The sequence below is a fragment of the Brassica oleracea genome, chromosome C1 (genome assembly GCF_000695525.1).
Source record: "Brassica oleracea var. oleracea cultivar TO1000 chromosome C1, BOL, whole genome shotgun sequence".
Classification (NCBI taxonomy): Eukaryota; Viridiplantae; Streptophyta; class Magnoliopsida; order Brassicales; family Brassicaceae; genus Brassica; species Brassica oleracea.
In genome coordinates this window covers 17,250,508-17,275,725 of record NC_027748.1, presented here as the reverse complement: position 1 = coordinate 17,275,725, position 25,218 = coordinate 17,250,508, and the positions used below count along the sequence as shown (strand labels likewise).

Sequence of the window (25,218 nt, the reverse complement as noted above, 5' to 3'; positions counted from 1 at the left end):
TTTATAATTTTTTTTTTTAATTTTGGAAATATTCCGAGGAAGTTTATCCCTCGGAATATTCCGACGACATCTTCCTCGGAATATTCCGAGGAATTTACGACGAACTTGTGGTCCTCGGAAATTCCGAGGAAATAGGGTTTCCTCGGAATTCCGTCGGAAATTTCCGAGGGATTTCTTCCGAGGGATTTCCGAGGAAAGATGAATTTCCGAGGAGTTATTTCCGAGGAATTTTTTCGTCGGTATGTCGTCGGAATAGCGTTATGCCGACGACATACCGACAATTTTTTTCCTCAGTATGCCGCTGTTTTCTTGTAGTGTGCGTATATGTAAATAAATTACAAATTTAAGATTACTTTTTCATTTTGCTTATCTTTTAGTAATAAAAAGGATTATATATTTTGAACATAGTCCATCTTTATATATTTATAGAACTATATATATATATATATATATATATATATAGTAAATTATTTTGATAGAAGATAAACTTTGAATAAAATATTATGCAATCGCATATGATCATCAAAGACTTGGTGTAATTCCGCGTTCTAAACATATGGTAGATTGTAAATAATTAAAAAAATGGATCCAGCTACGTTATGGACATTGCATACACTACGTGACCTCCTCTTACAACATAACTCTTGCATGTATTAATAAGCATTGCAAAGTCTTAACTAATCGTTCCTCCTAAACCAAACATGTCTACTTTTCTAAGGAAGAAGCTACACCTCTGCTTCTCCTCCTCCGGTGTTGTATCACCGTCTATTCCTTCTTCCCCGATCGTCGTACCCAATCACAACCCTCCATCTCATCATCATCATCACACTCCCTCAATCTTCATCAACAACTTCAACTCTCTATACGACCACCTCTCTGTTTCCTCTCCTCTCCACCGTAACGATAAATTCACCTCCGTCGCCGCCGCATTGACCACTCCAAAATCCGGCGAAATTGGATCCAGTTTGTTCAGCGGTGGATTGCATCCGTCTCCGCGTAGAGCTGACGACGAAGAAGATGAAGATGAAGAAGATGAAGATGAAAACTACGCCGTCGTGTCAAAGCTTTTAAGCGACGGAACGGCGATATTGAAGCACATTGACTCACCGGATCCGTGCAGAGATTTCGGAAGGTCGATGAGAGAGATGGTGGAAGCTAGAGATCCGACGAGAGACGACGTCTCCGATAGAGAATACTTGAACGAGTTGCTATTTTGTTATCTCTCCTTGAATCCTAAACATACTCACAAGTTCATCGTCTCTGCTTTCGCCGATACACTCCTCTGGTTACTTTCTCAGTCGTCATCGCCGGAATATTATCCTTTATCCCAATCCATCTAATTTATTTATTTCTCCGCTCTATTTTTTTTAATATTTAATTGGGCCAATGGGCTACAAAAAGGCCCAAAGTTGTAGCAAGCCTACTATAGTAACTGTTGCATCTTTTAGATAAGGAGAAATCATTTCTAAAATTTAAGAAAAAAAATCAAAATCGAGAAAATGTCTGTAACCGCACAATTCTCGCCGCCGGTCACCGGAATAAACATAAGGTTACGGAGAACAGCCTCGCTACCTTCCACCCATCGTGTATCTCCGTTTTACACTGAGATACGAACTCGGGCGATGATTTGCGTGAGGAAATCGCCGTATCTGGTGGCTAAGGCTATCGAGCAGAGCCGAGATACGGCTGGATCTGAATCGGAGCAGGAGGCGACTCCGTCACCGGGGGAGAGTGGAAAGGGAGAAAAGGAGGTGGAGATTAGCGAGTTGGGAGCAGAGATAAAAGCGGCGATGGAGCAGAGGAAAGCGGCGGAGGAGGAGGAAGGGAAGAAGGAGTTTCTGAGTGGAGTGGCGGAGGAAGTGAGGGAGATTGAGTGGCCGGCGTTTCAGAAAGTGGTTGGGACTACCGGCGTGGTGCTTGGTGTCATCGCCGGTTCGAGCGTCGTTTTGCTAACCGTGAATTTCCTTTTGGCTGAACTTTCTGATCGTGTCTTCATCGGTAAAGGTGTTCAAGACTTTTTCAGCTGATTTCGTCCAAATTGTATTTGTGTAGCAGCACATGATCATAACCACACTCCGTTTTGAGCATTACCTTATTAAATTTGTGTTTTATTATTTATCATTTCTTATACCACACCGTTTATAGTCGTTTTTTAAATCTGGTTATTAAATCAAAGAGAGCAAAACGTCACACAGCAAATTAAAACTTATTAACAGCAAATGGTTCGTTCACAAGAAGAAATAGAGTTTTGGGTTTTGTTCACACACAAAAGATACAGAAATAAAAACAAAGACGCATTGAAACTGAGAGAAGAGGATGAACATTCTCTTTAGGAGAATACTTTTTTATTATTGGGGCGTCTCTAAATCAAAGAAATGGAGAGTTGTTTTTGCAGCGGAGACTATTCAAGCCTCGAAGGTCATGGATTCTGCTTCTTTCCTTGTGGCATCGAATAGTACGGTCGACAGGTACCTCTCTCCGAAACTCGGGAACACCGCCTGTAAGATAACAGTTCATCAGTTCGATTGCTGCTTATTTCTTATTTCTTTTTAGGTTTTATATTTGTATCAAAGCTTCTTTAACTTTTAGCTTTGTGGTGATGACATAAAATACCAAAAAAACTTACCACGAAAAGCTTCCCGGCGTTTTCTGGCCTCTTTGCAAGTTTGATTGCTGCGGCAGCTGCTGCACCAGATGATATTCCCACCTACAATTTTTTTTAATAGATTTTATTGTTAGAAACCTTTTCTCACTATGAAAATGAGAGCCTGATAGCCCTACAAACAACTGATCCTCTCCTAGTGAAGCCCACGTTTTGTTTTGAGTTGTTGAATCTTAAAAGGTCTCATCTTATCTAATAAGCAAATATCAGGGAAGGTAAAAGAATTTGTTTGTTGTGAGATGTGGATTACTTACAAGAAGACCTTCTTTACGAGCAAGAAGCCTTGCCATGTCGATGGATTCATCACTTGAAACCTGTAGAAAGCGTTACAGGAGAAGATTGGAGGGGAAGTCAAGTAAGAATTGTAGAAAGTTTCTGATTCAGTAATAAATTTTTTTTTTTTTTGAGACTAGTCTTACTTGAACAACTTCATCTATAAGATTAACCTCCAACACACTTGGTATAAAACCAGCACCTATCCCTTGAATCTTGTGAGGGCCTTGGCATTTTCATCAAACATCAATTGTTAAGTAACTTTGGTAATCAAAGAATAAGAGATGATGAGACACACAAGGAACATGCATGATCGTGGTAATAAATGGGGAGAGGGAATCAAAAAAAGCACCTGGCTTTCCACCAGATAGAATAGCGCTTTCGATTGGTTCCACTCCATACAGCTGACAGAAGGGAGAAAACAAAGCCATCGAATTACTTTAGACTGAAGAGTATAATTATAAATAAATAAAAAATGGATGAGAAAGATAGAAGCTTTTCACCTTAACGTTGGGGTTCTGTTCCTTAAGATACTTCCCTGCACCTGTGATGGTACCACCGGTACCAATCCCAGAAACAAAGCCATCGATTTTACCATCAGTGCCTTTCCAAATCTCAGGTCCAGTTGTCTCATAGTGGATCTGGAATTGGACAGTCCAAAGTTCAATAACAGACAGAAACATATTCACAAAAATCACTAGTAAAATAAGAAGGCGTTACCTTTGGGTTAGCAGGGTTCTCAAACTGTTGGAGCATGTAACCATTAGGTGTTTTGGCCAAAATCTCCTCCGCCTTTGCGATAGCGCCTTTCATGCCCTTGGCAGGATCAGTCAAAACCAACTCAACACCAAAAGCTAAGAGAATGATTCTTCTCTCAACACTCATTGAAGCTGGCATGGTAATAATAAGCTTGTATCCCTTGGCAGCCGCCGTGAATGCTAACCCAACTCCCGTGTTTCCACTCGTTGGCTCAATCAACACACTCTAAATAAGAAAACAATAGAAAAGTCAAACATAAGGACCAAAGCCAACTATTAGTGATTTGAAAGAATAAATATCTCCAAAACAAACCTCTCCTGGTTTAATCAGACCCTTTTTCTCTGCATCAGAGATCATGCTAAAACCAATCCTGCAACAAAAGAAAAAAACAAAAAATACTAAGTTGACTTCAAAGACAAACTTAAAAACATAAAGAGAGACTTGGGAAAAAAAAAGAATAGAAAAAACCTGTCTTTGACGCTGGAGCAGGGTTCCATCATCTCAAGCTTAGCAGCAACACGACCAACACATCCTTCAGCAACACTGTTCAGATACACCAACGGAGTGTTCCCAATCAACTGCTCAAAATAAACAGATTCAATCATTACATGATCATGGAACATAACTCAATAAATGAATATATATAGAGAGAGAGAGAGAGATAGCTTACTTCGGTGACATCATTAGCAATACAAGAGGCCATGGTGATTCAAGCTTCACTGCTTATATTCACAAAGAAGAAAAACATTAAGTAACTATCCACTAGCTAATATCTAAAACGCATCATCAAACATAAATCTCAACATGACTTAAACCACTAGAACTAACATCGAGATTAGCTTAATCAGATACAATTAGCCGATCAATACAAACATAATTGAGAAAGAAAAAAACTGGGAAGAGGAAGACGATGATGATACCTTTTCCTGAGAGAGAGAGAAAAAGTCAATAACGTATGTTTGAAGAGAATAGAGAACGTATGGAATGGAATCAAATCGTCAGATGATCTGATTATATTTTCAATTCCTTTCCTACTTTCTACAGCTAAGAATCGCCACATGCTTTGGATTTTTCTAATTTATCTTTGGTCAAATGTGTCACATGCTTTTGGGAGATAGTAATATAATTAAAAAAACAGGTGGTTGTTAACCAAAATTGCTTCCCGGTTCAATCAGGTCTAAGACGGTTTATTCCGGTTGAATACGGTTTTATCTTCCGCACCTTATCTCCTTTTGTCACCACAAAGTATAGTCAGTCATCTCTCCCACTCAAAACACAATCTCCTTTTGTCATTGTCTCTGTTACCCATGGCGACTCTTCCTCTCCCTATAACCACTACAATCTCTCTCCCTAAACCCTGCATATCCAACTCCTTCTCCTTCCCGTTTCGGAACGTGAGTCTCTCGACAAGAACTCGCCGGATGTATCTCACCGGAGGAGTCGTTTCTCGGTCGTATAAAGTGGTGGTGGAGCAGGACGGAAAGACGACGGAACTGGAGGTTGAACCGGACGAGACTATTTTATCGAAGGCTCTTGAATCGGGGATGGACGTGCCGTACGACTGCAATCTCGGCGTGTGTATGACTTGTCCGGCGAAACTCGTGACCGGAACGGTGGATCAGAGCGACGGGATGCTAAGCGAAGATGTGGTGGAACGTGGCTACGCGCTTCTATGCGCGTCTTATCCAACTTCTGATTGTCACATTAAGATGATCCCTGAGGAAGAGCTCTTGTCTCTACAGCTCGCAACAGCTAACGACTAAACAATGGTCGTTAGTGCACGGTGTGGTTTTGTAATTAGTGCACGGTGTGGTTTTGTAATGAATCTTGTCACTTGATTTTCAAACATTCAGAAGGGTTAATGATATAGTCGTGCAGACTATGAAAGTGCTTTGATATAATGTGTCTTGGCATGTAACGCTATTAATCATTGTGTGTGAAATTAATATACATGTCCTAATAATCAATGATGGCGTTGGCGATCATGATATCTTATGATAAAACAAACAATTCATTATTAATAACACTTCTTATGCTTCTGCCCACTGAGATGCATTCATCATGAAAGACATATCACCTTTTGTTTTAGGGTCTTCGATGTGGTCTTGCGTTGCAGAAGCATAAATAATCTGGCGTTTGTTTTTCTGTGCGCAGAAGCATAATAATAATGTTTGGTTTTTCTCCACTATTAGACATCATCTGGCGTTGCAGAAGCATTATTTACACAAATCATTACTGAACCTATAATGATTCTTTAACCAACATATATTGGAAAGGTTAAAACGTTATTCTACAACAACATTGACGTTTTCCTTTTCACCAAAGAAAACACAAACACACATTATTATTTGAAAATTTCCACCCTAGAAAGATCACAGAATCGGAAACACCAATTCAGATTCACAAAGTACAGCACCAATACTACAGACTAGAGAGTGAAATCAAGAAAAAGGGCATCATATTATGATTTCATTCAGAAAGACATTACTGTGGGTAAAAAACGTTGGTTCTGCCTGAATCTTGTCTAATTGAAACATGTTAACGCTTCGCAAAAATGAGAAAAGCATTATCATAAATAAATAAATAAAAGTTAGTAATAATATTTAAAACTAGATTTAGAAGCTACGTGAAGAAGACTCCTTGAGTCATCGCCGATTCATCCAACAGAAAAAATATTTAACAAACATCTAGCTAGAATAGTGTTTTGATAGAAGAAACAAGAGAATGACACTGATCACCTTCAACATGCTAAAATTACAGAGAAAGATCCAGGAAAAAGCTATTGGTACGCACTTAATACCAAGCTTCTCCAATACTTTCCAATCATGAAGCTGCAAGGTTTACCAGGAGATGAAACATTGACTGGAAGAAGTCCTCCACCAACTAAATGGTACAAAGATTCGTTAAGTGATCTGACACAAACCAATAAAAGAAAAAACCTGAAACTGGACGGACCTGAGTGTACTATGTTCCTCACGGTCTATAACCAAGCTACGGTCAACCAGATAAATCCTGCAAGATTTTCATCTATCATCAACGAAAAAACTAGATAGATGCAACAGGCAAGCTCACAGATTGAATTTATTACCAGTGAGCCATGTGTAAATGCTTCATCAAGAGGAGCTGTAAAATCACCAAGACTTCCTTGTCCATCACTATCATTGGCACATTCTTCCACCCTTTTCATATCTTTTTCAATCTTTCTTTTGGTTTTCCGCGTTAGCTGACTGAGTATCTCATCCGAGATCAGAGTAGCTGCGGAACCAACTTCACGTGGTTTGGCCACTTCTTCCCCACTATTGACCTGCTTAAGAAGGGCTTCGTAAGCCTTGATAATAGACCAATATGCAGTTCCACGGGGGCTTATATAAACAGCATCTAAGTAGTCTCTGTTCCTTCTAGGTCTATAGTCAATAGTCCACCCTGCGTCCAGCAACATTTCTCTAATTCGCTCACGCAATCTTTGCTTTTCCGTGCCTGAACCGCGCTTAACCTTCCCTTCTCTGGTTTTTGGCGCCTCAGGTAAAGTTTGTTCTCTTTCAATCTTCAAAACCTTATGAGGTTGAGTGATCCTCTTCTGCAACCGCCCTGAAGAATCACTATCTTCAGAATCTTGGTCATGGCCCTTGCTTTTCATGATTGGTATTTTCAACCCATTTGAGTGTATCCTTGCAGGGGGAAGCATAATCTCAGTCTTTACAGCGGGCTGCGACTGGATAGCGACGCGTATTTTACCAGTCTCCCCAGGTTTTTGAGGTTGGACGTGAGTGGAACTTTGAGGTAACCCTCCTCTCAGCATCCTATTATGCTTGTTGGGCATCACCTTGAGGACACCATTTTTGCCCTGAACCCTGATTGGTCGATCGGAATTCATGTCAAGCTTGTAGTTCCTCTGTATACTCTCGTTTCCACCAACTTTATCTAAACATGGTCTTCTTCTCTTCCTCTCAATAATATCTAAATATTTACTACTAGAGGCAGTTCCACATTCTTTATTAGTGCCGCCAAATTGAGCAGACCCCATACATAACTTCTTACCGATACCAACTCCACTACCATCATAGGATCTCCTCAATAACTCATCATCATCTTTTAATCTATGCCTCTCCTTCCACTCTCTGCTATTTTCAAGAAAACAATCCTCAGGATAATCCCTTTTCACCCCAAAACGGGTCTCTTCTACATTGCCATAGTGTGCCATAAGGGGCTTATCGCTAGACTCAGAATCACTCGTCTCCGGAAACGGAGAAAAGTTAGCAAGCCCATCGCTCTTCTTCTTCTTGAGAATCAAGCAACCAGAGGAGCTTCTTTTCTTAATTAATACACCACCGGATCTCCTCCCACCTCTCTCCATGTACACCACTCCAATTTCACCACAATGTAATCACACCCGAGGGCGAAGAACCCTAGGAACGCCTGATCTATATCCAAATTGCAAAATCACACCATCAATCTCCCCACGGCGAAGAACCCTAGATCTAACAGATTGATACTTACCGATCAAAATGGACGGCTCCGATAGATTCGATCCTTTCGATTGAGAGGATTTTGATGATTAAAAGGACACGAGAGAGCTTTTAGGGTCGAAAGAAGAGAGAGAGAGATGACTAATTATTGTTGTTGCAGTTGTTGCAGTTTTAATGGAGACGGATGAATTTCATCCTGACCGGCCGTAGCAGGTACACCCAATGTTACAGTAACCGGTCACCGACCCAAATTGTACCCATTGTTTAACACGTACGTACGTCAGTTAACGCTTTCTTACGTCCGGTTTTTATCGCCCAATGGAAATGTTACTAGAAATTAAAATTAAACACTGTAATCCAAAATTTCTCCAGCTTTCATTATAAATGACTTGGAAATATCAAATATGATAACAAATTGTTAACTATAATTCCTCAAAGCGCTGACGTCATTGATCGGAAAAGAGAAAATCGCCGAGAAAGATTCGTAGTTCTGAGATCAAGACTCCTATCCGTAGAGCTCGTGCGTACCAGCAAGAGAACAGTTTATTACTTTTTGCCTATGCTTAACCACAACGACGTCGTAATATTAATAACGACTTATATTACAAAAGTTACTGATTATTCTTACAAGTAAAATGCTGTCCGCCTTCGCTCTTGTAGCTAGATTGGTCTGTGAAGGCACTCTATGTGCAACGTGTGACGTTTTCGATGCTCGAGCAAGGCACACTGAAAAGTAAGAAACAGACGACGAGAAGGTCGAGATATGTATGTATATATATATATATTTATCAATAACATATGAGGTATTCTAAAATATCTCTTTTTATAAAGGAATAATCCTAAAGCAATTAATATAATTCATTTTGATAAAAAGTGAAAAAAAAACTGGGGATAATTTTTTTATGAATAATTTACCTAAAATTATAAAAAAGTTTTAGCAAAGTTGCTTTAAGTGAACTGAACTAAAGAAAATGGTTAAAATACTAACATATATGCATCGTACCAGTTTGGTTTGAAATCGGTTCGGGTTCTATCAAGTTCGAGCCGGAGTTTAACCGCTATATATTTACATAATTGTATTTTGAGCAAGTGTAACTTATTTACTAAATGAGAGCAATATATTTATTTTGTTGTACTGTTTTCTTTGATGACTTGACTTACTAAAATATCAGTGCATTATTATACGGTGCTTTATTTAGTTTAAAAAAAAACATATATGCATCGCAAAATCAGTAAAACACTGAAAATTGTTAAAACACTGAAATTTTAGATATTTTAGAAATTATAAAAATGCTTTGCAAAATGGCTTTAAGTGAATAGAACATGGTTAAAATACTAACTTATATATGATTCTCGTATAATTATTAAAACACTGGAATGTTAGGTTGTATAAGCATCTCCACTCGACTGAGATATATAGGCTGCTTTTTTCATTTGATTCTCGTATTATATACTATTCATTTGCATATGGATTACAACTTTTGTTGAAAGAAACCAAAATGATAAAAAAGAACAGTGATCACAATTCAATAATCATCATCATCTTCTTAACCATACACAACTCTGTTTTCCGTTTCATTGGATAATGTGATGTGATGTAAGAAAGCATGTCTATGTTCGGTTAAGGAGGAGATTCCGTTTGCAGTCCATGCCATGGTTGAAGCTTTGAACTCTGTCTCTTGCATTTTGTGGTGTCCGTCAAACGTATACCATATTAACCGGGAACTAGACCACCATCTTAAGAAGCGGAATTCACATCCTCACATGGTTGGTGTTGTTTATATCCTAAGGTGATGAGAACATTCTCTCACGTGTACATCAAACAGACATGTGAAGCAAGTTGCTAAGCAGAGAAAGAGAAATACACTTGATTAAAAGTTCGGACAAACATATAATATGGACAGAATCCACAAGTGATTAAGCTCCTGTTAATACACGTCACACTAGAATCGAACAAGCTTCCATTACAGTGTGGCAATGTCATAAACCAATCTAAACTTAAAGAAATTTGATCTGCCAAAGAGAAAGGAATCCTATTGGAGCTATCTGCAACTCCATTATCAGACACATTTGTTTCTCTTCACTTCACCTATCAAGCTATTCAAATCAGACCCTCGCCAACAAAAAGAGGAACTTAGAAAATAAGGATATTTATATATACTGAATGAGATTCATCTTACCTAATATATATATATCGCTGTCAGAATAAATAAAAAGGCAATCCAAGTCCCACATCGGATATTAGACAGAATAAAGTCTAATATATATAGCTGGTCCAATTCCACTTAGTATGAGGCATTTTGGAAGTAACGACCAAAAAAAACAAATCCGTGAAGGCTTAGGCCCAAAGCGGACAATATCATACTAAGCGAGAGATTGGACATCTGGCGACAGACATCTGCTCTAGTTGAGCGTCTGGCCTCCAGCACGGGCATCCGGTCTCGCTCTAGTAGAGCATCTGGCCCATAAGTGCATCTGGTCCGTCACAACAGATTGGTATCAGAGCCAATGTTATGTGGTCCTTGGTTTGAGGGGAGGATTGTCAGAATAAATAAAAAGGCAATCCAAGTCCCACATCGGATATTAGACAGAATAAAGTCTAATATATATAGCTGATCCAATTCCACTTAATATGAGGTCTTTTGGGAGTAACGACCCAAAAAACAAATCCGTGAGGGCTTAGGCCCAAAGCGGACAATATCATACTAAGCGAGGGATTAGACATCTGGTGACAGACATCTGCTAGAGCGTCTGGCCTCCAGCACGGGCATTCGGTCTGGCTCTAGTAGAGCATCTGGCCCAGGAGTGCATTTGGTCCGTCACAACAATAGCGAAGGAGCTAACCTGAAGAGGAAGAGGATAAGCGCAGGACATTGATTCGTGATGCTGAGATTGAGACACCGTACTTCGAAATCGAGGAGGAGAAGAAGAGGCGATTGATGTTCTCCAAGGAAACAAAAACCTAACTATGAGAAATTGAGAGGTGGTTTCAGAAGCTTAGCGGAGGAGGTGTGGCTAAGATGGTGATAGAGGAAAACGTAATCGATGAAAATGAAATGAATAACACTTGAGAGTTGAATTGTTGTTTCATGAACATCAATTCAAAGTGTTATTCATTTCATTTTCATCGATTATGTTTTCCTCTATCAAAGGTATCAGAGCTTCGTCGTTTCTCGGAATCCATGGTGGAATCGTGCGCACAAGCTTTACGCAGAGAGGCGGTGGGTTGCGACACACATGATTCGATCGGATCGCGGATTGAAAGATCTCGGGCACAAGCTTTGAAAGATCTCATGGTGGAGCAAAATCAGAAGATCAATCACTCAAAGGTTGAAAAGAATCCGTTCATCGAACTGATTTTTTTTTGCGAGAAACGGATGGAATCTTGAATTATCATGAGAGGTTTGAGCTGATTAGTTCCATGGTGAATCTTCCTGAGGAATGTTTGGTCAGGTCATATCTGGATGGTTTACGAGTGGATGCTCAGGTCAATGTGAGAATGTTTCAACCTCAAACCATCAAGCAGTGTTTCTCTGTGGGAAGATTGTATGAAATGGCTCACTCTACGGAACCTATTGCTAGAGTGGAATTGAAGACAACTCAAGAGGTGGCTATGGTGGTTCAAGAAAACGATTCAAGTGAAGAAATAGAATTGGTCAGTGATGGTGCTATGTCGATGATACTAAATCACGCAACGAGTAGGCAACATGGTTCAGGTGACCTACACTATTCTGCTTCACAAGAGGAATCGATTCAGGTATCAAACTCTACTTTGGAACCAAGCCATAGAGATAGAGTAGAGGAAAAGGAGATTATGTTGCTTAGGAAAGATCTTCTGCAGTCATGTGAGGATTTTTTGGCTGCTGATATCCCCTAGACTATATTTACAAAGTGATTTTGCCACATGTCCTTTCTACAATCAATTTCACAAAACAAATATGACATTGCAACTGAAATTGATGACATGTCTTATAGCTTAATATGACATGGAAAATTACATTTAATGTCAATTTATATTTTTGGATTTTTTTTTAGAATATGGGAATAACTCATAAATCATCATTAAATAAATATATTCAAAGATGGCATTATAAATTTCGAAATATAATTTAATTATATATTTTTATATTATACAATTTTATTACTAAAATTTTCAAAAATGTATACAATTTTTTTAGAAAATTATAAAAATTTAATCGTAAAATCATTATTTTCTTATATATTTACAAATTTTATAAATATTGTTTAATTTTATTTTTTGGTAATTGTGCAACTTTTACAAATTTATTTAATATATTTAATTAAAATAAATAGATAGAAAAATCTATCTAAGATTATAATTTCAAATATATACATGCATATTCTTAAATCAAATTTATATTAAAATATTGATACGAAAAAGAAAATTTACAATACTAATAAAATTTTATTTTAAAATATAATTTCCATTTATCTGTTAAAAAATATTTAAATTTTTTTACTGCAGGAAGACACCTAGTATGCTGTGATATGAGAAGTGATGTTTGGATTCCTCCAACTGTTAGAACAAGTATATGTTCTAGATATTGAATTGGTGAAAGAATCGATCCAGAAATCACATGATGCTGAGCTTGTGGCAAACCACTTGTTTGATCAAGTTGTATTAGTGGTCGATAGTAAGAGGAAGCAAGCAAAGTATCTGAAAAACTGGAAATTCATGTACAAAGTCATGGTTAAAAGGAGGGGAAAGCCAGGCTTCCCTAGTTTGAATGACCCATTGGATCTTAATGGGAACTACAAGGATTGTTTTGCTGTTGGAGTCTTGTGTGATTGTCCAGATGAAATATCATCAGTTTCAGTCGTGAGTGCAATGGATGAATTAGCACAAGAGGCAAGCTACCTGACATTTAAAATCAGATACTACCGGTTTGAGAAGGTGCTTGTGAGAGGAACAGAAGAGCAGCGACAAACTAAACAAGGCAAACTTGCCAAGTCTTGGAGATTCAAATATAGATACAAGAACGTCATTGTTTATACTTTGAGATGGATATTGCAGTGCATTGCAGTTTCAAACGTAAAGGATGGGACAGCTTTAACGCTACTACTCATCCCCTTAGATATCTCTCAGGCTCAGATTCAAGGCGCTTTATGGACAGTGATGTTACTATTTCAACAGAGAGTTTCTACAGAGAAAAGTATGAATATGCAACAATCTTTCGGGCTCAAAAAGAATTGGGAATGTGAATCAAGCTCTGTGTATTTTGAGAATCGCAATGGTGACCTTCTCTTCTCAGAAGTCATTGTTTTGCAAAGCTCCTTGCTTCTCAACAAGCAGCTGAACATAAGCTTGTACGGTTTCATCCTGTTTGAGTTTGAATGGGCCACTGTGAGGGGTTTCAATGAAGTGAGTGAGCTCCAGACGGGTACATCCTTTGCCATAGAAGCTAAGTTGACACATATACTACGTAAATTCCACATCTTTTGGCGAGGTGATAAAGAAATGGAGCGGAGTTCCAGTAGAAGAGTCATATTTGCGTATATGAGGAGTGAGGAATGGCTGATCATATTTGAAAGCTTCTTGGAGCAAAAGAGAAGTGTTGGTGTTCTTAATACTCTTTGCTTCATAGGGAAAAGATTTAACAATATTCAACAGCAAGATCATATATGGTATCCCATACTCCAAAAGGCTTGGTTTTTGGTTGACCGTGAGATCGGAAGCAGTGGCTCTCACATATGGCATCGTTGGAAGAACAAGAGTGCGATAAGGAAAGCTTCAAGTCTTATGAAGTGTTCGTTACTGAGCTTTTGGTTCAGCACTTGTGAGTCTTTACTGATCTGTTGGCATATCAGTGGTGTCACTCTACAAATGCCTCATGCTTTTATGAACTTCGATGGACAAGAAAGGCTGAGAATGGCAAGGACGTGTTGCAGGGGAACTAATGCCCACATGAACGAAGCTTCATCGATAAACCTTGAGGTCAAGGTTTTCGAAACATGGAGGATTTGATACAGGAATATGGTGAAGCAATTACTAAGCCACGTGGAACGATGTGAGTGGAGGACATCTAGTATTATGGTGCACAAGCAAAAAGAGGAGCACGAGCTATATAGAAAGAGGGATGACCATGATTAGAAATTAATGAAGAAAATTGTAAAAGTTTGTTATCTTCTTCGTCTCTTTCTCTGTTACTTTCCGGGAAAATCTCCCATGGATCCTCATCTCTGTTCTTGAGCTTTTCTACTGCCAAGCTCATGGCATGTGAGAGTTGAATTGAAACAGAGAGTAGAGAACACACTTTGAATTTTGCCGATAAAATTGGCAGTGACTTTGTTACACTTAGGTTATGAATGTTGACCAAGGAACGACGAGGAACAAATGCATTCCCTAACATTCCTTAAAAAAATCACCATTCATAAGGAATGATTTTTTATTTTCATTCCCTACTATTTTTTTTTTTGTAAAAAAATAAAGAACAAATTAATTCTTTGTTAAATATGAGATGGAACAACCATTCCTTTTCATTCCTGCAATTTTGTTCCTCTACGTTCATTTTCTATTCGTTTCTCTTGTTTTCAGAATGGTCATGAGTCGGACCCTTAATGTTTTAAGGAAAATAAGAATAGAGCACTAACCGCTTTCGCTCTTAAGCTAAATAAGAATAGAGCACTAACCGCTTTCCCTCTTAAGCTTGACTGGTCTGCGAAGACACTCTTAAGTGCAACGCGTGACGAGTTCAATGCTCGAGCAAGGCATGAAGAAGAAAAGACGAAAACAAGAATGTTGGGGATATATATGCATATGTATATATATGTGTGTGTTCCCATATCATTTGAGGTATTCTAAAATATCTCTTTTTTTACAAAAGGGTACTCCTAAAACATTTGCAATATTTATTTAGCATAAAACGTGAAGAATTGGGGGTCAATGTTTTTGCTAGGAATTTGAAATTTTCAGAGAACTAGAAAGTGAGATTTTGTGGTTCCGGAATGAAATATTTTTTTGGAGGTTTGGCTAGAAAATGAGATTTTGGAGCTTTGACCGAGGGATTTTAGAATTCTGGTAGGAAACTAGATTTGTGGTTTGACAAGAAAACGAAATTTTACTATTTTGATATGAAAATGAGATTTAGCAGTTATGACAAAAAATAATATTTGAATTTTGAAGAAAAACGACAATGTGTGATTTTAGCGAAAAAACTCGATTTTTTTTTTTGTTTCGGTGGAAAAACTCTATTTGCAGTTTTAGAAAACAGCATTTTGTTTGTTTTGTTAAAACTATTTGATATTAAGTTTTTGATGAAAAAAACTATATTTTCATTGATGAATATTAATTGATATTAAATATTGATAAAACTGATTTTATATTTTGTGAAAGTATAATTTTTAGTTTATAAAAATTTGTGAAAATAGGCTAAAACGAAGTCTTGTCAAACGCAAATTAATTTGGACGTTAGCAATGTTCTGATTTAAGCAAAACTAGGTGTTTGCCCGCAATTTTGCGAGTAGTTATATTATATAAAAAATATATATATATTATCTTTACACTATTATAATTTATGAATAATAAATAGAAATTTAAAATTTTTATTTTTATTTAATTATATATAACTAATTTTTGAATAAAAATATATATATTTCTATAAAAAAATGCTAAAGTATTTTATTTAATTATATATAACTAATTGATAAAAATAAAGAAATTGATAAAACATATATATTCTTTCTCTAATTCTACAATTAGTTACCATAAATCATTATTTGTAATATCATTTGCATTATTTGGTAATTTGCATTAATTAGTTCTAGAAGTACTTTTTATTTTTAGATCTGATTAAAATAATAACTAATAAATGTTAACAACTAATCAAATTATAACTATTTTTAAAAACTTAATCTTCTCAATTAATATATAGTAGAATCTACCTCTTTAAAACTAAAGATAAATTTGGTTAAGGTAAACATAAAATCATGTATTAGAAAAATGGTAGTTTAAGCAATTTTTCTTATAATTTATTCCAAATCAGACTTTCTCACTCATTTATTTTAGTTTAGTGTTTAACATAAAACTCAAATACGTTAAGCAAATAAATTCTTTCTTAAATTATCTCTCATCATCACACTATTTTATCAAACACTAACTCATTCAACCAAATGTTTTTAATTAAAACTAATCATAGTTTACATATCTTTTAAAATTATTGTTATATTTTATTTTAAATTAAATTAAAACATACTTATATCAATTAAATCTGATTAACTAATAAGAATAAATAATTTTAAATTTTTTAAATAACCAAATGTCATTATTTTAGGCATATATACTTAATATTAATGTGAGATCCAATATTATATGAAATAAAATGTTTTTATTTGTATAAAGTTTGTTAAAATTTTATTATTTTGAATTTTAAAATTTTACTATAGCGTAAAAAATACATCTCATTAATTTTTAAATAATTTTTTCTTACTTTTAGTTTACATTATATTTTTCATCTTTAACTTTAACAATTGTACAGATGGTCATTTTTATTGAACTTTCTTACTAAATTTATCTTAACATTTTAAAAACACATAAAAAACTAATTAGTTCACATTTATAGTAACACAAAAAAGTACATGTACCTCGACAAACAAATAAAAATTAAATACATAAGAGTACAAAAATACCAAGAACACAACAAACATATTTTATTATTCTTCCATCTTGTTATTTTATTTATGTCTGCTTTTTCCTATTAAAAATAACCATACTAATTTTATTATAATTCAAGCTATATGAATTAGATTATAGAGTATTAACTATAAAAAAATCCTGTGAAAAATACTATGATTAATATAATTAAATGACTTACCATATAATAAATTAAATGAATTACCAAATAATTCTATTAAAAATAAGGATGCTAAATTTATTATAATCCAAGATATATGAATTATATTAATAGAGTATTAACTCTAGAAAAATCATGTGAAAAATACTTTGATTAATATAATTAAATGACTTACCATATAATAAATTAAATAAATTACCAAATAATATAATTTTAAATGACTTACCGTATAATAATGTTTTTTTTTTACAACAAGACATTCACAGACTCATATTGACTCTGTAAACCAGATCGGTAACTCTGCATCCATGTGAACGACGAAAGACGGTTGTTTCCTAGCACTGCGTGCTAAGCTATCCGCCTGTAGGTTCTCCGTCCGAGGTACATGAACAATATATGAGTTGAGAAAGCTTCTCTATAAACGCTTGATATCTTCCAGATAACTTTCAAGTGCTGACCATTCTTCTGGTTCCGAAACCATCTTCACCAATCGAGAACAATCCGTAGCAAAAGTAACCTGAAACTGTCGTAAATTCTTCATATATTCCATTGCCCAAATCAAAGCCTCCACCTCCGAGTGAAGAGGTGAAAGACATGCCCTTACATTCCTTGCTCCTAATAAAGCCTCAAAGCCCGGTAATGTACTATACCATCCCTGTCCCGAAAAGAGTTCATTATCTTTCCACGAACCATCTATAAAACACCATCGTCCTGGAGTTTCTAATGCGGGTCTGGGCTGTACCTCTCGCTCCCTCTGCTGATCAGTAACTACCTGTGCTTCAGCCCAAAGTGATAATTCCAATTATGCTAATTGAAGTGTTTCCCTTGGATCAATATCCAGATTACTAAACACTTTATTATTCCGGCCTTCCCAAATATATCATAATATCCATGGAAATTGGTGGTCATCCATCTTTGTATTGACTCTCCAAAAAAGATGATCCATGTTACAAAAAAAAAAAAACAAATAGAAAAAATATTGGGATTCGATGGTATTTTAGATAATGCCCACACTTGACTTGCTGGAGGACATTCAAAAAACACATGGCTTATTGTTTCCTTCGGATCTCCGCATCGAGCACAACATATATCCCCTTGTATTCCTCTCGCGCTAAGATTCTTCATTACCGCTATACAACCTGAAAGGAGTTGCCATAAAAAAATGATTTATCTTCGGCGGGCACTGCACTTCCCAACAGAAGGCTTTTAGTATATCCACTGTTGGCCCATAAAAATCAGGTGGTTTTTCCTTGTCAGGATAGACCCGTTCCACTTGATACCCTGATTTAACCGAATATTTTCCATTGTTAGTGAAATGTCATCCATTCCTATCTTTCATCTGATTTCTGCTTAATGGAATACTTTCAATGATTTTTACATCATGAGGATCCACCAAAGCCCTAATTGCCTCAAGGTTCCAAGTTCGGGATTCCGAGTTAATGAATGAATCCACTGTGAGGTCCGGATAACTGTTTTGGAGGTTTTTGTTTGCTGATCTCGGGCGAGTGGCTGGGATCCAAGGATCATTCCATACTGAAATAGATGAACATGTTCCCACCTTTTTAATTAGTCCTTTACAAACCAGAGATCTAGCAGATATAATACTTCTCCAGCCATATGACGGAGAGTAAGATCGGATCGGTTCTAGGGGTGAAGTATTCCTATAGTGCCGTCCTTTAAAGACTCTAGAAAAAAAGAGTATTTGGCTTCTCAATCAGCCTCCACAATTGCTTTCCAAGCATCGCTGTGTTAAAATCCATAAGATCCTTAAAACCTACTCCACCATTGTCTTTAGGCACACATAACTTATCTCATGATTTCCAATGCATGTCTTTTGTACTCCCTCCTGGGCTCCACCAAAATTGAGCCACCACACTTGTTAGCTTTTTTACTGTAGCTTTTGGTAATCGATAAACCGACATCACATGGTTTGGCAAGGCCGTGACCACCAATTTAATAATCACCTCTTTTCCTCCTTTAGTAAATAATCTAAAAGTCCATCCATTGACCCTATTATTCAAACGGTCTTGAACAAAACCAAATACTTGTACCTTAGAACCCCCAAGGCTTTCGTGCAACCCTAGAAAAGATATCATTCCTCCTAAATTCTGAATACCCAAAATATCTCTCAATTCTTGACGACTGGATTATTCAATCTTGTGTCCAAATTGAATTGAAGATTTCTGGAAATTAATTTGTTGCCCTGAAACAGCCTCGTACTCCTTTAAAATCCTGAAAATGGTTTGACACTCTTCTTTGTTTGCCTTACAAAAGAAGAGACTATCGTCCGCAAATAACAAATGAGAAATTACTGGACAAGCCCTTGCTACCTTCATACCGGTTAATTGTTACTCTCTCTCTGCCTTCTTAATATTCACAATTAATGCCTCAGTACACATAATAAATAAATAAGGAGACAAAAGGTCCCCTTGTCGTAAGCCCCACTGGAGAATTATAAGACCTCGCGGCTGACCATTGAAAAGTACCCTATATGGAACCGAAGATATACATTCCACCTTTAAATTGATCCAACGAGCATCGAACCCCATTTTGTTAAGAAGGAGCTCAATAAAGCTCTACTCTATCCTATCATACGCCTTGCTCATATCCGTTTTAATCGCCATAAACTTATTTTGACACGACTTATTGGTTCTCAGTCCGTGAAACATTTCCTTCGCTATACGAATATTATCTGATATTAACCTTCCTTCCACAAACGCCGATTGTGTCTCAGATATTAATCGTGGGAGACAACTCTTTAGTCGTTGACACAGAACTTTCGAGATAATCTTGTAACCCACATTACATAGACTTATCGGCCGTAGTTCCGTCATCCTTGTAGGTCTCTCTATTTTCGGAATCATACAAATGTTAGTAATATTTAACCGTGGATCCAAGTCTCCTGTAACCAAAAAATTATTCACCATCTCGACCACATCCTTCTTGATAAGATGCCAGGAATGCTGAAAAAACAGGGCTGTCATTTCATCCGGACCTGGCGCTTTCTCTGGGTGCATCATGAATAAAGCCTGTCAGACATCTTCCTCTGTTTCTGTTCTCAAAAGAACTTGATTCATTTGGGGGGGGGAGAAATAGACGGTACTATCTCATCCAAAAAATTATCAAATTCCGTTGGAGTGGTGGTACTAAAGAAAATATCAAAATAATCAACTGCCACCTTCTCAATTCCATTTCCCTCTGTTATCCAATTACCTAATTCACCATGAAGTCCCACTATTTTATTGCGGACCCTACGCTGCTTTGTGGGCATGGTAAAATTTGGTATTCAGATCTCCAGATGAGTGCCACATATTCTGACTTTTCTGATGCCAATATTCCTCTTCATTCTTATAAGCCTCTTGTAACTTCCTGGAAACCTCATGTTGAAGCTCTTTAATTTTGTCTTTCCCATATGGTTGATTGTCTTTTCGCCATGATGAAATTTCATGACGACAATTATTAATTTTGGTAACAAAATCCTCTATTTGTCCTTCTTGATTCTCTATCCAGCCTGCCACAATTGATTCCATAAGCCCCTCATGTCCAATACATCTCTTATCAAACCTGAACTGACACCTTTTTTCCTTGATACATTATCCTCCAAAAAGGCTACCGCAGGCCGATGATCAGAACCCACCATCCTCAAAAATTCTGTGTAAAAACATGGGAAAAGCGTATGCCATTCCTCATTTGCCAAAGTCCGATCCAGTCTACATCTGATCCTCACTGCTCGTTTTCCTTTACCCTCCTTCCTTGCCATGACCATTTATTACCTCGAGCCGGAAATTCTAATAGTCCACTATTCATTATCATATTGTTAAAAGGAATGAAAGAAATTGCCCATCGTAGGGATCCCCCGTGCTTTTCATGATTTCCAGTAATCTCATTTAGATCTCCAATAATAAACCAAGGTTCAGATCGTGATAATTCATACCGAGTTAGTCGCTCCCAAATCTGTTCTCTTAACTTTTGTACCGGTTCCCCATAGACAAAAGAAAGAAAAACTTGTTTTCCTTTAACCACCGCCTCAATATTTATCATCATGTTGCTAGAATATAAGATTTTAACCTGATACTCATTATTATAAAAAAAGGCTAAACCACCGCTCCTCCCATTCGGGTTCACAATAACCAAACTATCATATCCAAAGTGTGATTGAAACCTTTGTACAAAATCGAAATCTTGTTTCGTTTCAGATAAAAATAAAAAAATCTGGTTTATGTTGATGTCATATCTCTCGAAGAAAACTTATGGTCGAGTGACTCCCAAGTCTTCTAACATTCCTCCTTAATATTTTCATATAAAAATATTTATTTTGCTCCTTCGAGCCAAAAGGTACAAGTTTAATGATACCCGCTATAGTTGTAACCCCAAAGGCCCACTGCCACTATATCTGAACTAGGCAAAACAACGCTCCACCGTCTTCGATCAGCATGCTGATTATAGTCACTATGCTCATTTTTTCCAAAGAGCCGCCAGTCTCGAATGGAACCCATGATCTTCATTTTATTTACCAAAAGCAAAATAAAAACGAGAGACCAACCCTGAATGAAGGTTAATGAAATCAAAAACCAACTCTTGTTTAACATGATCGTCACAAACAACTGACACCTTAAGTAAATAAATTCCTTGTCCATACCGGCTGTCCAAAGGAAACCGTATAATCTCGGGTATCCTGTTGTGGACTTTGTATCGAACCATTCTGTCTGGGACTGCACTTGGTTTGATGAGACCAAATGCAGTATCTGCTGCAAATAAAATAAAAGGACCAGTATGTTCCAAGAAACCAACCAAATACCATTATATCTGTAAACTTCTGTAATACCTAAATTATACCATTGATCCTCAAGACAGTAGATATTCCTTCTCGAGAATTTCATCCCGTCCGTGACATAATAACCAAACGATCCAATTTTATTCAAAAACAAACCCGTAAGACAGAATGAGGGTTCAAGACCAAAACAGAATAAAACCTTCAAAAAACAGAAACCAGAAGCCAGCCACTGCTCCCATAACGTTGTTACGGTAATGATGTGATCCATAAAATCTATTGAGGTTTTTGCTGGACCAGGTTTAGGATTTGACGTGCCCTTGTCCTCCGTCTGTTTGGTACCGTCTCCCTGGCGAATGCCTGACTTGGCTAAGGTACCCTTGCGACCAGCCTGAACCAGCCTCATTTTTGTGCTTCCTCCGGTGCTTACCGATAGTTTAAACAACCTCTTGTGCGCCCCCTGCTTCTTTAGTATATCCCCAGTAACCCCATCCTGCCCCTTCGCTTCATCAAGAATTTTTCCTTCATCTACAATGTCTGTCACTTCCTCATGGGCCCTAGTATCTTCCTCAAACTCCCCATCAGTAAGATTTTGAAAATCCTCCTCTGCGACCTCATTGATTCCATTTAAATCTACACCAACATTGTACTTATCCTGCTCCACTACATCATCATCTAACTTATTAATCTCTTCCTCTAAAACCTCATTAACCAAGTCCAGACCATTCCTCACCTAAAAAGTCTGTGATTACCTCTGATGGCTCCGCCTGAGTCTTTGCTAATTCGACTTGAAAGGCTGCTGATGGTAGAGACTTCAAATAGTAACAATCTCCACGCCAAATCAGTTTACCATGAATGCTGTATCCTTTAAATTTGATCCTAACCATCTCTAACTCGAAATCAATTAGCCAGATCAACATCGTAAAACTTCCCTTGTCTTACGGGTTTGTTTTTGAATAAAATTGGATCGTTTGGTTATTATGTTACGGACGGGATGAAATTCTCGAGAAGGAATATCTACTGTCTTGAGGATCAATGGTATAATTTAGGTATTACAGAAGTTTACAGATATAATGGTATTTGGTTGGTTTCTTGGAACATACTGGTCCTTTTATTTTATTTGCAGCAGATACTGCATTTGGTCTCATCAAACCAAGTGCAGTCCCAGACAGAATGGTTCGATACAAAGGCCAGCCTGAACCAGCCTCATTTTTGTGCTTCCTCCTGTGCTTACCGATGGTTTAAACAACCTCTTGTGTGCCCCCTGCTTCTTTAGTATATCCCCAGTAACCCTATCCTGCCCCTTCGCTTCATCAAGAATTTTTCCTTCATCTACAATGTCTGTCACTTCCTCATGGGCCCTAGTATCTTCCTCAAACTCCCCATCAGTAAGATTTTGAAAATCCTCCTCTGCGACCTCATTGATTCCATTTAAATCTACACCAACATTGTACTTATCCTGCTCCACTACATCATCATCTAACTTATTAATCTCTTCCTCTAAAACCTCATTAACCAAGTCCAGACCAGATTCCTCACCTAAAAAGTCTGTGATTACCTCTGATGGCTACGCCTGAGTCTTTCCTAATTCGACTTGAAAGGCTGCTGATGGTAGAGACTTCAAATAGTAACAATCTCCACGCCAAATCTGTTTACCATGAATGCCGTATCCTTTAAATTTGTTCCTAACCATCTCTAACTCAAAATCAATTAGCCAGATCAACATCGTAAAACTTCCCTTGTAAACCAATTGCACAATCCCTACTTTCCCATTGCCATACTCAAGAAATCTCTTATTAATCCCCCTAATCTTCTTTGCAGGAAAGTGAGATTGCGTTTAGATGGTAACGAAAATTATACCTCCATGATTCTGAAATTTTGTCTTGATGGTGGCTAATATCGAGATCCATTCAGAAGATCTTGATAATTCCCCAGATCCATCGATTCCAAATCTTCCTTTATTGGAGAAAGACTTCCAAAGATCCTGAATAAACTTGCTTGCAAAAACTCCCTGTAACTTCCATAACTTTTCGATCTGAGTCTCTTGATGATGAGACTTTGCTCGATTTTGTATCGCACGTTGAAATTCTGGCTCCCACCGTCGAAAAACCATAGGAAACCCTAAGTCGCCGCCATCTCCATCGCTCTCGTTTTCTTTTTCAATTTTATATAAATAGGAAAATGTAAATTTAGAATATGTTAATTCATCTGTTTATATTAATAGATGAATTAAATACAAATTTTCTTGATTAATATATGTTTAAATAATTTACCATATAACTTTTATGTTTTAAAATATAAAAATATTTTAATCATTTCTTAAAGTGATAACGCATATATGATATCACATTATCATTGGAAAATGATTGAAATTTTTTAGAATTATATATTTGATTGTTTTGCATTCATTTGACACATTTTTATATTATATATAGTGAATGAGTAAATTTAATTAATATTATAAAGTTTAAATTAATTAGTTTTCTAAAATCTATGATTTATTTTATTCACTACTAATATAAACATAATAAAAATCGTTTTTATAATTGTTTCTATAATATCATATTTATGTATATGTATCTTATCAATTTATATAATGTAATCTTGATATTTAATTATTTCTATAAACAAATTATGTTAATTCATCTATATTTAAGATACTTAATTGTATGTTTGGAAACATAGATTAGATTAGGAAATTCTATGAATAGTTTCCTTTTAAAACAATTTAATTAAATAAATGAAAAAAGAAAAAATCGTCAACCAATCAAATTATAACAATTAATTGAAAATCTCTTCTATGAACGACACGTCAGCATAAATCACTAAAGTGACTTCTCAATTAATATATAGGAGGACTACTATAATAAAATGTAGCCATGGTCACACACTTACCTTAGTTTGACATCATTCCTAATATAAAATATAGTCATGGTCACACAATCACCTTATTGTGAATGGGCCTAAAAGGTCGAATTAGGTTTGGGTATTTGGATACCCGTTTGGATATGAATATGATTCATTAGGGTATTAGTTATATCAGATTTTGGAAAAAGTCTCATTCGGATATTTTTTAAAATTGGGCCAGGTTCGAGTCGTATCCTTCCATATTCAGATGGGTTTGGTTATTAACCAAAGTAACCAAATTATCTAATTCGACTCGGGTATTGTATATTTTTTTGTGTACTTGGGTATTGTATATCTAACCTTTTCAAACTTATCAAAAATAAATAAGAAAACCAAAAATACTCAGTAGGTATGGTTTAAATTGTTTATTTTGTCCAAAAATAACTACGGATACAATTTAATTTTGGTATTTTATATCCAAAACATCTATTTCTATTTATAAATACACAAAATATTATTTAAATAAATTTATGTGCGGATATATTTGGATATTCATTCGTTATCAATGCGGGTTAAGTTCTGTTTGGGTTTTTCGGATTCTGAAAAAAAAACCCTTTCCGATATTTAGAC

At 36.5% G+C, this 25,218-nt stretch overlaps 5 protein-coding genes across 9 annotated transcripts; 3 read left to right on the top strand and 2 right to left on the bottom strand.

Moving 5' to 3' along the window:
* Window positions 1-593: 593 nt before the first annotated feature.
* Window positions 594-1,378, top strand: LOC106299309 (transcription repressor OFP11). Its single transcript, XM_013735423.1, has one exon. The coding sequence runs from the start codon at window positions 702-704 to the stop codon at window positions 1,338-1,340; it is 639 nt and encodes a 212-aa protein (XP_013590877.1). The 5' UTR covers window positions 594-701; the 3' UTR covers window positions 1,341-1,378.
* Window positions 1,379-1,451: 73 nt separating this feature from the next.
* LOC106309431 (preprotein translocase subunit SECE1) lies at window positions 1,452-2,118 on the top strand. Its single transcript, XM_013746457.1, has one exon. The coding sequence runs from the start codon at window positions 1,500-1,502 to the stop codon at window positions 2,025-2,027; it is 528 nt and encodes a 175-aa protein (XP_013601911.1). The 5' UTR covers window positions 1,452-1,499; the 3' UTR covers window positions 2,028-2,118.
* Window positions 2,119-2,185: 67 nt separating this feature from the next.
* LOC106309416 (cysteine synthase) lies at window positions 2,186-4,788 on the bottom strand. 2 transcript variants are annotated; one of them, XM_013746445.1, is made up of 11 exons: window positions 4,615-4,788; window positions 4,365-4,413; window positions 4,163-4,272; window positions 4,007-4,064; window positions 3,656-3,919; window positions 3,439-3,576; window positions 3,288-3,339; window positions 3,082-3,161; window positions 2,917-2,976; window positions 2,627-2,707; window positions 2,186-2,498 (listed from the first exon to the last, which is right to left on the bottom strand). In XM_013746445.1, the coding sequence occupies exons 2-11, from the start codon at window positions 4,395-4,397 to the stop codon at window positions 2,406-2,408; spliced, it is 969 nt and encodes a 322-aa protein (XP_013601899.1). In that variant the 5' UTR covers window positions 4,398-4,413; window positions 4,615-4,788; the 3' UTR covers window positions 2,186-2,405. The 2 variants fall into 2 exon arrangements, with proteins under 2 accessions (XP_013601899.1, XP_013601906.1); XM_013746452.1 differs by having other exon boundaries at window positions 4,365-4,416; window positions 4,615-4,754.
* Window positions 4,789-4,941: 153 nt separating this feature from the next.
* LOC106309438 (ferredoxin) lies at window positions 4,942-5,682 on the top strand. The gene has a single exon (XM_013746463.1). It carries the CDS (start codon window positions 5,002-5,004, stop codon window positions 5,455-5,457), a length of 456 nt encoding a protein of 151 aa, XP_013601917.1. The 5' UTR covers window positions 4,942-5,001; the 3' UTR covers window positions 5,458-5,682.
* Window positions 5,683-6,247: 565 nt separating this feature from the next.
* LOC106306873 lies at window positions 6,248-8,317 on the bottom strand. 4 transcript variants are annotated; one of them, XM_013744689.1, is made up of 3 exons: window positions 6,783-8,317; window positions 6,650-6,706; window positions 6,248-6,577 (listed from the first exon to the last, which is right to left on the bottom strand). In XM_013744689.1, the coding sequence occupies exons 1-2, from the start codon at window positions 8,046-8,048 to the stop codon at window positions 6,692-6,694; spliced, it is 1,281 nt and encodes a 426-aa protein (XP_013600143.1). In that variant the 5' UTR covers window positions 8,049-8,317; the 3' UTR covers window positions 6,248-6,577; window positions 6,650-6,691. The 4 variants fall into 4 exon arrangements, with proteins under 4 accessions (XP_013600143.1, XP_013600859.1, XP_013601320.1 ...); XM_013745405.1 differs by having other exon boundaries at window positions 6,248-6,706; window positions 6,783-8,115; window positions 8,192-8,315; XM_013745866.1 differs by having other exon boundaries at window positions 6,248-6,706; window positions 6,783-8,110; window positions 8,192-8,315.
* Window positions 8,318-25,218: the final 16,901 nt, after the last annotated feature.